Raw genomic sequence first — 13,187 nt, forward strand, 5'->3', positions numbered from 1 at the left:
TGTCTTTGACTGCTCTGCTGAGAATACTCTGTTCTACGTCAAAGAGAGCACTCTCTGGTTAACTTCCTTAAACGCGTGCCTGGATCCTTTCATCTACTTTTTCCTTTGCAAATCCTTCAAAAATTCCTTGATGAGTATGCTGAGATGCTCCAATTCTGCATCATCTCCATCCCATAAAAACAGGAAAAAAGGACAGGATGGTGGTGACCCAAGTGAAGAGACCCCAATGTAAACAAACTGAGGTAGTATTTCACTCTATTGGTGTTTGGAACTCCAAACAGGCAAAGCACTATGTGAAAATATTAATACTGACTAAGAGGTAGCTGAGTTAGTCACGATAACTCTTGAAACGAGTAACAGAAGGTGACAAAAGCAATTTTCTTTTACTTGTCCGGTACTGAAAGCAATCTTAAAATGCAGAAAAGTAACTGAACATGCAGCTGTGCAGCAAAACAATCTGCACCCAGTCACCTGCAAAACTACATGCAAAACTACACAGAAGTCAGACGTGTAGAGTTTTGGCAAAATGGGTAAAACATATAATAACATTTACGGTAATTTTTAAAATATATTACTGATCACAATGCTATTATCAACTTGTTGTAATCAACTAAGAATGATAAATCCGATAAAATCTTCTGACCCAATATTATACTTATATATGTATATATACTTACACGTACTTACATATGTATACATATCCCAGTCCCTTAACCAAATGCTGACCTATTGTGATACTCATAAGGAACTGGGACATGCAAAGAACAGTAACTACTAACTTTTAATTATAAGTAAAAACTTAAGGCATTTAAACTAATTGAAATGGTAATTGATGAGACTAAATTTTTTTTTCATTAAGAAGATAGAGGTTTTAAAACTACCTTCTCAAGCAAAAGAGCAAAAATAGGAAAGTTATTAAAATAGTTGCCTTATGACATTCTAATACCAAAAACTTATGAATATATCCTTAACACCAGAGAAACCAGTTTGCTACTACTTTGACAACTTCAGTAAATACAATACCATCATCGGTACTTATCATTATTAACTAGCTTCTAGAAACTGCCTGCGATTTGGGTTAATGAACATTTCCCTTATGAGAAAAACAAGTTAAATATGATTATGCAGTTGAACAGTATAACTATTAGCAGGAAAGTGATGAAAATGTCTGGAATTACCTGTTTGTGTAGATAATAAAAAATTTACATTAACCTCTAAAACATACTTTGTGGGAATTTCTTTGTTCAAAGACACTAGATACTATGACTCATCTTTCATATACGCCTACATCAAACAAACCCCTTTAAGAAAAGATAGCTGCCAACACAATCCGTTTTATTACACGCTATTGGGCAAAATCTCTTCTGAAGGTGACATCTCACATCAATTAGTTCATAGGTAAATGAAAAAATAGGTCAAACTTATAATGTAGTCTGATTCCCCACAAGCCATATTACTTTTTATTATAAAAAAATACGTAACACACTTGGAAGTGGACACGAATTATCTCAATTATTTAGGATCCTCAGAGGTGATTCCCAAATACAAGGCATAGAAACCAATATCTAAATATAATGTGAGAAGAAATAAAAATGGTGAGTTGTAGTAAAAGGAAGTTCACTGAACTCCAATAATAATCTATTTTATTCTGCTGAGTTAAATTTCAGTACATAGTTGAACTCATTTAACTCTCTAGATGGTATCTATTCTTGAGCGGCCACATTTCCTTCTCTGGCACTTCTGCAAGCAAGCACTGGATGTCAGTGGAGATGCACATAGAGGCATGCATCAAAAAAGATGCACATTCGACCTACTGCTGGGGCAAAGGCAGCAGCCATTTCTGCCAGGTAATCTAATGCAATTCACTCTAATGTCACATGAGTAAGCACCTTCTGTAAGAATACCAGGATATTTGAGCTGGAAGAGAAACTAAGGATCAACTAATCGGACCATCTTGCTTTGTATATGGGAAAAGTGAAGGGCAGATTTACTCCTCAATCCAGTCAAGTCAGGGGTAGAGAGTGGATGAAAGCTGGCCACCTCACGGTGCCAGGATCACATGAGGTGTCGGGAGACTACAAGATGGGCAGAGATTTCCTGAATAATCTTTCATTTTGGATTAAACTCATTCACTGAGGTGACAATTTCCACAAGAGAAAGAAAAAACAAAACAAAACAGAAAAGCTAATGGTATTACAGTACTTTTGTGGAAAAGAAATTGTAAAATGTTTGGAATTATCTATGTTTTTATATATAATATGAAACATTTACATTAAACTCTAAATCACACTTTGTTGATACTTCTATATCAAACATCAAACGGATCCCATTCAAGACAGACTGAGAGATCAGTATTTATGGAGCACTCATTATACACAGAAAATGTCACTATCTCTAGCTTTAATAACTTTAATATACACAATACATGTCACATTTCACAATAACTTCGAGAGACAGAAAGAGAGAGAGAGAGAGAGAGAGAGAGGGACGGAGAGAGGGAGATGCCAAATTTTGTAGACTCGGGCTCAGAAGATGAGACAAACAAAATGTAGTCTTGCCCATAGCCTTAGTGGCTAACAAGTCCTAAGGATGCTGGTTATTGGAAGTTTCTCTCAGTGGTTTCTTATATAAACAGTCTAAGGCAGATGTGACAAACTCTAGCCAAATCTAGCCTGGCACCTGTTTTGTACAGCCCGTGACTTAAGAATGGTTTTTACATTTTCAAATGTTTGCAGGAGGAAAATCAGGAGGAAGAATAAAACTTTACGTTGCATTAAAGTATGAAATTCAAGTTTTTGTGTCCATAAGGTTTTATTAGCACACAAGCCACACCCACTCAGGTTTTATCTATGGCTGGTTTCCTGCTGCAACAACAGGGTTGAGTAGCTGTGACAGGCTGCAGGGTCACAAAACCTAAATATTTACTAACTGGCTATTTAGAAGATTGACAACCCCTGGACTAGAACTCTAAAAACAGGGAGAAAAGCCCTATGTAGAGAAAGAAGCCCCTCTTCATGACTCTCGATGTTTCAGCAGTTTTGCACTGAAAACACCTACAGGTTCCTACGGCTGACCTAGATGATCTGGTAACACCCAAAGTGGGAACTGGGATTACAGTGAGGCTGGTGGGAACTAAACATATGCAAGTATACTTGCAAGCCGATAAGTAAAGAGAAACAGCCTGACTTTTTTTTAGAAAATGGGCAAAGGGCAAGAAAAAAATCAATTTCCAGGAGAAATACAAATAGGCAATGAAAATATGAAAAGATACATACCCTCGCTAATAAATAAATTTATATTTACATGACATGGCTTTTTTTCACCTGTAAGTTTAGAACTGATTTAAAAGATTTTTAGTAATAGTGCTGGATAATCCTATTTGGTGAGACTATAAATGGGTACAGTCTTTCTGGAAAGCTTTTTGAAAATATCATTCAACACTGCAATGCATAGCTTTTGATCCAGTAATCCCACTTCTAGGAAACTTCCTATAAATATGTGTTGGAACAAAATACAAAAATACATGGAGAGGTATTTGCTCTACAGCATGTTTTCAATAGAGGAAAAATGGGGAAAAAAGAAAAACTAAACATCCATCAGTAACAGCTTAACTAAACTATGGTACCTTTATATAGTGTAACTTTAAAAAAAAAACTTGTTAGCAAATCTTCATGTACTAACACGGAATGAAACAAAGATCTAATATGCCAATACATAAATATATGTGTATATATATATATATATATATATATATATTTGCACACACACTGGTATGTATATGTAAAGGGAATTAACTTTCACTTTCTACTATATATGTCTATATTTGAATTCTTTAAACTGGTTTTCCTTTTATAATAAAATTATGAAACTGGATATTAATATATGTGTTTCAGATAATAGTGTGAATTTATTGCCTGTTTCCAGTTATATGCAGAGATTTTCTAATATTAAATTTATTTATACACAGATCACTAGAGTTGACGTTAAACTGCATAATTTATTTTAGATTATTACCACCTTGGGTTAATTCATTGTGGGATTTTAAACACTTTCATATAATCTGAGAAAGTACCGTGGTATCCTTTGATGGGAAGTAAAAGGCTCTTCTATGAGTACAGGAGTTCCCACTTTGACTTTCATTCCCAATGAAAGCAAATACTTCCACATCTTTTCAATTGTCATTTACATGGTAGTGGTTACATCAACATGAACATTATACTGTTGACTCTGATCCAAAAGACAATCCCTAAGGAGACAGCAAATGCAAAAAGTAGTTTATTCCCATTTGGCAGGCTTCTAATTTCTATGACTTTTCCTTACATATTTGATTCTCTCCTGATCCTACTGCTATGAACCAATTTATGTTTTCAACCTGGCACCTCACTTTGAGACTAAAGAGTTTCACAAGTCCCTGAAACTTTATAGTGAATTCTATCTCCTCACTCATCAATCAGTGATACCCAGCTCAAAATCTCCAGAGTTTGGTAAACAATTCCACATTCACCCTGTCTCTGGCTTCTGGCAGACAGGAGGATAGAGAGGCTGGTTCCAAGCGGGGGCTCTGAAACCAGACCACGAGGGTTTACAGTGGGCTTTGGTTGCAGGACTTTGGGCAAACTGCTTAACGTCTGCGCCTCCATTTTCTCATCTGTAAAATGGGACGGATCTCTGAGACTGCTGTAAGAATTAAATAAGACCAGATAATCCCTTAGAAGGTACAGCTAGTGTGATTTAATTGGTTTTGACTAAATTCCCTTTGAGCTTGATAGGATTTTAAATGTTTAGTTTAGGAGCTTGCCAAACCGGAATAATTTCTAGGACCCTTCATCCGTTATCTTCTGTGATTCACTCCTGTCTTTTGTGCACTATCCCCACAGGTGCACACAGTATTCCATTTTTCTTTTAATTTCATTTAACAAGAAACTTACTAACACGTACCATTGGACGGACATTATTCAAAGCACCTGGCAAACGTTCACTCATTTTATCCCCTTAACAACCCTATAAAGCAAATACTATTACTTATTTTCATTGTTAAGAGGGGGCACTGGTTTCACAGAGAGCATAAGTAACTTGACCAAAGTCACAAGTAAAGGTGGAATGAGGAAATGAACCCAGGCCCTCTGGCTCCTGAGGCGGTGCTCCTGTCCCATCACAGCCTCTAAGATATGGCATCAAGGGTGAAGGACCCTCCCTCGGGGGCACCAGCACCACTGCGAACTAAGAGACTGTTGGCTAATACGTTTGAGGCACGTGGACATAAAGGAGTGAGTGATTTGTTGGATGCTTGCTACAGTCAAATATTTTGAAACCTACTACGTTTAAGAGAAGATACTTCTCTAACTCTAGAAATGCCACCGTAAATCAGTTCCTCCTCTTAGGTTTCCCACATTTCAGCATTTTGAAATTTGACCAAAAAGTGATTTCCAGTTTTCATATTATGAAACTATCTTGTACAGCATTTCCCTTGTTTAAATTGAAACTATTCCGAACCTGCATCTAAATAATGGATTTGGAGCCATCAGGAAATTTATACTTAATTGACATAGGTCTAATCCCTCTACTTAAATTTTTTTAAGCTTGCTTTTATTCTCTACTGAAGCAAATGAAAGGATATTTGTTTAAATTATGTTCCGTTACGTTAATAAAATCCAGAATCTGTATTTTCCAAGAATCAATTTATTTGAATCAAAGACCAATTTTTCAGACTGTGCCACCACAACCAAAATTATCAGGCATCCTACTCCCTCATAAAAATGTCCGGTGAGATATGTAATTTTATTCTCAGAATTCCAAGCTAGGTCACCCAAAACGCTCGATCAAGCCAACGCGACAGTCTGGTCCAATTCCGTGGTAAAACTCATAGCAGGAAATATGAAGTGAAACTCACCATGGAGAACTCCACATTCCCTCATAGGATCTTCTGATTTCCTCTTTGCCTTTATCTATCTGGCGAGCAAACATTTCTTCACAGACAACAGCTTTCTCTATACAAAAGCAGCAATTACATACTTCCAAAAATTTTATAGAACTTGACCCAAGGTTGACTGATGAAATTCCTGAAGTTTTCAGCACTTTGCATACAATCACAAATACAGAAGAGACTTCCAAAAATGGCTTTCTAACAAGTGAAATAGTACATCTCCATTTAAATCTGCAATTCGCTCACCAGAGCAGTGAGTGGCTAACATTTTTTTCATGCTTCATATATAGTCAGCACTATTCTAGGCACTCATCTCAGCCTCTCAACACTGAGGTATGTACTATTATTAAACCCATTATACAGATGGGGAAAATGAGGCACAGAGCTACTAAATCATTTGTCTATAATCTACTACCCAGTAATTGGTGAATCTGGAATTCTAACCCCCCAAAATTTGGGTCCTATAGCCCTTAACTCTTAGACAATATATCCTCTTATCTCTCAGAGAGTGAAAGACCAAAAGACTAAGATACATGTCTACAGAAATAATCAGGTCATGCCTAATGAACACGCATTTCTGAAAAAAGCAGGCTACAGGGATGCAGATGACGATGCTGTCTGATTTTGAGTCAACTCTTATTCTCCTACAGTTTGGAGCTGTTTTCTTTACATTTCTCCCTATTATTATATACAAAAGGCACTAAAAATTCCATTGAACACGTAGAGAAGATAAACTGCAGGAAAGTTATTATATGAGAAAATATAAAAACAACTGCAACTAAACTGACTTACTCAAACCAGAGTAGAGTAACAGTATATAAGTTTAAAATGAGAGAGCTTCCTTATTAGAAAATCCCCCAAAGGTTTGCATATGAAGAGGTTCTAATGGATCACACTGCGCACGTGAAAATGAGGAAGGAAACTGGGTATAAGAAAGCAGAACGACATTTGCTTCACATGCCCTTCATGGGCTGAACTAATGACTGCCTCGATCGGAAACTGAGCTGAGTATCCTCCCAAACAAAGGTGGTGAATTTCTGTTATTATGAGTGGCTTGCTTATAAATGATGGAATATGTTCAAGGGGGAAAAAAATGCTTTAAGGTTAACCTTCTACAAACCTTAGATTACGAGCCTAGGAAATTACATAATGTACAGCAATCTGACATGAATGACTTTACCTCTTAGCCAGCTCTGTTTTACTGCCATGCCAAAAGTCGAACTTGTGAATGGGGCAGAACCAGTTATTTGGATTTCATAAGGGTGTGAAAGTACTGGTACTGTTACAAGTACCAAAAATGTACTATGTGCTTTAAAAATTCTGGCCAGAAACAACATGGGACTTCTCAAATGATCTATTAAATGTGATGAATTCATGTAAGGGGCTAATATGCTGCAAACCTAAAGTCTGCTTTTAACAAGTAGTGTTTTGAAATCATGAAATGCTTCTCGTTTTACTGTGTGTATATGTTTATGTGTAACAGCTGACATTGGGAACCATGAACGACACAGTGATGAAGGGCTTCAACGGGTCTGAGCGGTGCCCCAGGGACACGCAGGCAGCACACCTGGTGTTCCCAGCCATCTACACTGCCGTTTTCTTCATGGGCACCCTGCTAAACACTTTGGCCCTGTGGGTGTTCATTCACATCCCCAGCTCCTCCACCTTCATTGTCTACCTCAAAAATGCTCTGGTGGCCGACTTGATAATGACGCTCACGCTTCCGTTTAAAATCCTCTCAGACGCGCGCCTCGGACCCTGGCAGCTCAGAGCCTTTGTGTGTCGTTTCTCTGCCGTCGTCTTTTATGAGACCATGTATGTGGGCATCACACTGCTGGGGCTCATAGCCTTTGACAGGTTCCTCAAGATCATCAGACCTTTTGGAAAATTTTTCGTACAAAAACCTGCTTTTGCAAAAGTGGTCTCAACCCTCATCTGGCTCTTTTTGTTCCTCCTCTCCCTGCCAAATATGATCTTAAGCAACAAGGAAGCAACACCGTCATCTGTGAAAAAGTGTGCCTCCTTAAAGGGTCCTCTTGGGCTGAAATGGCATGAAGTGGTGAACTACATTTCCCAGTTCATTTTCTGGACTGTTTTTGTCCTAATGCTTCTATTCTATATGGTGATTGCAAAAAAGGTATACAATTCTTATAGAAAGTCCAAGAGGAAGGGCAGCAAAAAGAGCAAAAGGCTAGAAGGTAAAGTATTTGTTGTCGTGGCTGTCTTCTTTGTGTGTTTCGCTCCATTTCATTTCGCCAGGGTCCCATATACTCACAGTCAAACCAACCGTAAGACTGACTGTCGATTGCAAAATCAACTGTTTCTAGCTAAAGAAACAACCCTTTTTTTGGCAGCAACTAACATTTGCATGGATCCCTTAATATATATATTCTTATGTAAAAAATTCACAGAGAGGCTACCATGTATGAAAGGGAGAAAGACTGCAGCATCCACCCAGGAAAATCATACGAGTCAGTCAGACAATATAACCCTAAGCTGATAATTTTATCATGGTTAACGATTGACTGACAAGACTTTAAAAGACAATTTACTTGGAAATCAAATGTAAGGAGTGAAAGAAAAGATGGCTTTGAGCAAATGCTTTCTTACATTTTACTATCCTCGCGTACAGAAAGGATTATATAAATTTTAATTCCACGTGGATCTATTCATAAGCTGAAATGAAGTGTCCGTAAGAGAATGCAACAGGAAGCAAACAGCCACTAGAAGTCACCTTTTCAAGAGCGTTCACTTACACTTTGGAAAAGATTTATCATGGGGAAATGTATATTCCTAAAAATACATATCTTCTAATTATAAAAAATATATTCCTCCACTCTAAAACACCTCACATTCTTCTGCACATGTAATTCAAACAACGCTACTGCTTTTGTATCCCACCTGCTGATTTTAAAAGAAAAAAAACCCAAAAAACCCACCTTGAGAGTCCTTTGGTGAAAACTGAGGCTAGAGGTTGAAAGGGATGCTAGGTGTAAAGCGTCCGGGGAATATGTCAGAAAGCCCAGATACCTGATGAAGGCGCTTCTCTTACAGTTACAAACAGCCTCTTCCCCAGTATGCAGCTACACCACAGGAGGCACAAGCAGCATTACTAAGCCACATAAAACATGGTACTGTAATACTTCGCTTACATCCTGAGTGTGTACAAATTCAAGGGCAAGAATACTGTATTCTTATTCTTTGGAATCCCCCCTCTGCCCAGCAAATACTCTAACGGTGGTTGAATATTCCACCTACTCAGCAAAGCCTTCCCGGGCCAGCACCTCCATGCTCCTTCCTCATGCCTCTGGTTGAAAATAATTACCTCTCCTACTGTTTGGGTATGTGTTAGGGCCCTCAATGCCAAGTTACTTTTACTAGCTTGCTGTATTCTTTTTTTTTTTTTTTTTTTTTTTTTAAATAGATTTATTTATTTATCTTTGGCTGCATTGGGTCTTCGTTGCTGCGAGTGGGCTTTCTCTCGTTGTGACGAGCGGAGGCTACTCTTCGTTGTGGTGCGGGGGCTTCTCACTGCGGTGGCGTCTCTTGTTCCGGAGCACGGGCTCTAGGCATGCGGGCTTCAGTAGTTGTGGCCCACGGGCTCTAGAGCGCAGGCTCAGTAGTTGCGGCGCGTGGGCCCAGCCGCTCCGCGGCATGTGGGATCTTCCCAGACCAGGGCACGAACCCGTGTCCCCTGCATTGGCAGGCAGATTCTTATCCACTGTGCCACCATGGAAGTCCCTAGCTTGCTGTATTCTTGACTGCATCCCCCAAAGATGGTTAGGATTTTTTAAGAAAGACAACATATTTTGAAGACAGAAAATAGGTCATGTTTTCTTGGTATCTCCCACAATACTTCCCACAGAGGATAAATTACAAATGTCTTAAATAGAATACGTCATCGTTATGCCATTCTTGGTACATATATAGATAGAACTGCTGACCCACGATCAGTAACATCTATACTGGGAAATTTTTAGAGGATGGTGACCTACTTGTACTTATTTACCTCCATATGTTTTCCTGAATCCCTCTGTGGTTCAAAAAAGAGCTGCTAAAGTATGTTTATCTGGAATTGTAGATGCTGATTTGCACCTTCTAGATAAAATGTACAAAGGAGTAGTCATGCTCTGTAGAAGTGCCACTAGTTCCAATACAACCATCAGACTGTGAACCCCAGGCCTCTTTCCATGGCCTCAAAGGCCCTGAAGGCCCTGGAACTTGCCCACCTTTCTGGCCTTTTTTCCTAAGCATTCTTCCATCCTTGGAAATTCACACTCTCGTGTAAGTTTATAATTATCAGAAAATGCCATGCTCCTTTTTTGCCCCCATGTCATTGCACTTGTAAATTTCCCTCTGACTCACCAAGAAAACTCTTATCCATCCGTGGAACCCTAAGTCGCCATCACTTAAACCATGAAATCTCATCTGGCTAAATTCCCACCACCACCTCAAACCCAATCACTCCATCATCTGTGTGTTGTCACACCTCAATTATTATAATGATCACACTGCTTTGTAATTACTGGCTCATACATGTATCTACTCTTTTAATACCCCATGTGTACTTGTGAGAGCAGAAATTGTGTCTCATTGTGCAATCAATAAATATTTGATAAAATGCCAAACTGGCTTTATTTTTACATACTAGAGAAGCAAAAGGGAAGCCAATTTTCACTGATGTTTTTCTTATCAAATGATAATATAAACTTCTTGAAAGCTCAAGCTCTTTTTAGTTGGTCTCCTATGCATGTACACAGGGGCCTGGGAAGTGCGGGTGTTCTTGGGTTCACTAGTGAATGACCGGGAAGGAAGCAGGATTACTAAACAGTACACGTGTAGCTTGGGGGCTAACGTCTATCATCATTTCAGTTTTAAAGCTATTGACAAAATGCTTTAGCTATGTATTGTCGGTTTTGGTTAAGTAAAATTTGTAACTGTAGCATATTACCATCACCAAAACTCTTAGAAAGTACTTTGACATCTGATTTTCATTTGCTAAAATAAAAGAACTAAGTCATAATAACTATTAGAGATGTCACTAAATCCATGTTACCTTTACTGAGTACATTATACAATCATGAGCAGACTCTAATAATGTATTATAAGTGACTGCATCTAAGCCACATTTCAAACTATGCTTGGGAATATAACCCATGTATTTCAGCTCTAATAATATTTTCAAAATACACTGAATGGATATAGATAATGAATATAATTCTTTAGAAAGATCTTTCAAGATAAAATTTCAATAGGAAATGTATCCACCATAAAGGCAAATATTTCATTGCATTATAATAATATTACAGTCAAAAGCAGAGTTCCTGACGTGTAGAATGAAATAATCTACCAAGAACTTAGAGAAGAGTCAGCTTAAAATCACATTCACAAAATGAAGAGCAACTATTTGAGGAGAGCTTCCCAGACTAGCAATCACAAATACGAAAATCTAGAAGACTTACAGAATGGGGAACTATACCATAGCCGTTAATAGACACAGAAGCGAGGAAAAAGTAGAAAAAACACATTAGCAGCTTTGGTAAAGTCTGTAAGCTCAGAGCACAATTAAGGGCTTCTGTCAAAAGCTAAACTGTCATCATTTTGACTGGATAAGGCCTTCCAAATACCCCTGATGCAGGGGAAGTGGGAGAGGATATTGACCCATGCAGAATTAGTCTTCAGAAACCAAGAGAAATTACTGTAAAAGGGGAAGGAATTCTGCCCATTTTTTGATTGGGTTGTTTGCTGTGATGGTATTAAGCTGCATGAGTTGTTTGTAAATTTTGGAGACTAATCCCTTGTCAGTCACATCATTTGCAAATATTTTCTCCCAATCTGTGGGTTGTCTTTTCATTTTGTTTATGGTTTCCTTCGTTGTGCAAAAGCTTCTGAGTTTAATTAGGTCCCATTTGTTATTTTTATTTTTATTTCCATTACTCTGGGAGACAGATCAAAAAACATTGCTGCGATTTATGTCAGAGAGTGCTCTGCCTAGGTTTTCCTCTAAGAGTTTTATAGTGTCCGGTCTCACATTTAGGTCTTTAATCCTCTTTGAGTTTATTTTTCTGTATGGTTTTAGAGAATGTTCTAGTTTCATTCTGTTACATGTAGTTGTCCAGTTTTCCCAGCACCATTTATTGAAGAGACGGTCTTTCCCCCACTGTATAGTCTTGCCTTCTTTGTCATAGATTAATTGACCACAGATGCATGGGTTTATTTCTGGGCTTTCTATCCTGTTCCATTGATGTATGTTTTTATGTTCTGTGCCAGTACCATTACTGTTTTGATGACTGCAGCTTTGTAGAATAGTCTGAAGTCAGGGAGCCTGATTCCTCCAGCTCCTTTTTTTCTTTCTCAAGATTCCTCTGGCTATTTGGGGTCTTTTGTGGCTCCATACAAATTTTAAGATTTTTTTATTCTAGTTCTGTGAAAAATGCCATTGATAATTTGATAGGGATTGCACTGAATCTGTAGATTGCCTTGGGTAGTACAGTTATTTTGACAATATTGATTCTTCCAATCCAAGAACATGGTATATGTCTGTGTGGTCTGTGATTTCTTTCATCAGTGTCTTATAATTTTCAGAGTACAGGTCTTTTGTCTCCTTAGGTAGGTTTATTCCTAGGTATTTTATTCTTTTTGATGAGATCGTAAATGGGATCGTTTCTTGAATTTCTCTCTCTGATCATTCACTGTTAGTGTAGAGAAATGCAATGGATAAATAGACATTTCTCCAAAGAAGACATACAGATGGCCAAGAGGCACATGACAAGGTGTTCAACATTGCTATTAGAGAAATGCAAATCAAAACTACAATAAGATATCACCTCACACCGGTCAAAATAGCTACCAACAAAAAATCCACAAATAATAAATGCTGGAGAGGGTGTGGAGAGAAGGGAACCCTCCTACACTGTTGGTGGGAATGTACATTGGTACAGCCACTATGGAGAACAGTATGAGGGTTCCTTAAAAAACTAAAAGTAGAGCTACCATATGATCCTGCAATCCCACTCCTGGGCATATATCCAGACAAAAACATGGTCTGAAAGGATACATGCACCCCAATGTTCATTGCAGCACTGTTTACAATAGCCAAGACATGGAAGCAGCCTAAATGTCCATCGACAGATGACTGGATAAAGAAGATGTGATACATATATACAATGGAATATTACTCAGCCATTAAAAAGAATGAAATAATGCCATTTGCAGCAACATGGATGGACCCCAAAGATTGTCATACTGAGTGAAGTCAGACAGG

At 38.1% G+C, this 13,187-nt stretch overlaps 3 protein-coding genes across 3 annotated transcripts in view; 2 read left to right on the forward strand and 1 right to left on the reverse strand.

The window, feature by feature from the left end:
- P2RY12 (purinergic receptor P2Y12) overlaps nucleotides 1–351 on the forward strand; it is a 3,113-nt gene extending 2,762 nt beyond the window's left edge. The window contains 1 exon segment of the mRNA XM_007446639.1: nucleotides 1–351. This exon segment is cut by the window's left edge and continues 10 nt beyond it. Within this exon segment, the coding sequence (XP_007446701.1) occupies nucleotides 1–232 (232 nt within the window). The 3' untranslated portion in view covers nucleotides 233–351.
- Nucleotides 1–13,187, reverse strand: part of MED12L (mediator complex subunit 12L) — a 335,022-nt gene that overhangs the window by 89,676 nt on the left and 232,159 nt on the right. The gene's annotated exons all lie outside the window — the stretch shown is intronic.
- On the forward strand, nucleotides 7,413–8,423 carry P2RY13 (purinergic receptor P2Y13). Its single transcript, XM_007446638.1, has one exon. The coding sequence runs from the start codon at nucleotides 7,422–7,424 to the stop codon at nucleotides 8,421–8,423; it is 1,002 nt and encodes a 333-aa protein (XP_007446700.1). The 5' UTR covers nucleotides 7,413–7,421.

The sequence above is a fragment of the Lipotes vexillifer genome, unplaced genomic scaffold (genome assembly GCF_000442215.2).
Source record: "Lipotes vexillifer unplaced genomic scaffold, Lipotes_vexillifer_v1.1 scaffold727, whole genome shotgun sequence".
Taxonomy (NCBI): domain Eukaryota; kingdom Metazoa; phylum Chordata; class Mammalia; order Artiodactyla; family Lipotidae; genus Lipotes; species Lipotes vexillifer.

Coding starts and splice junctions, on each gene's coding strand:
- P2RY13 (XM_007446638.1), top strand. CDS start 7,422: ATGAACGACACAGTGATGAAGGGCTTCAACGGGTCTGAGCGGTGCCCC.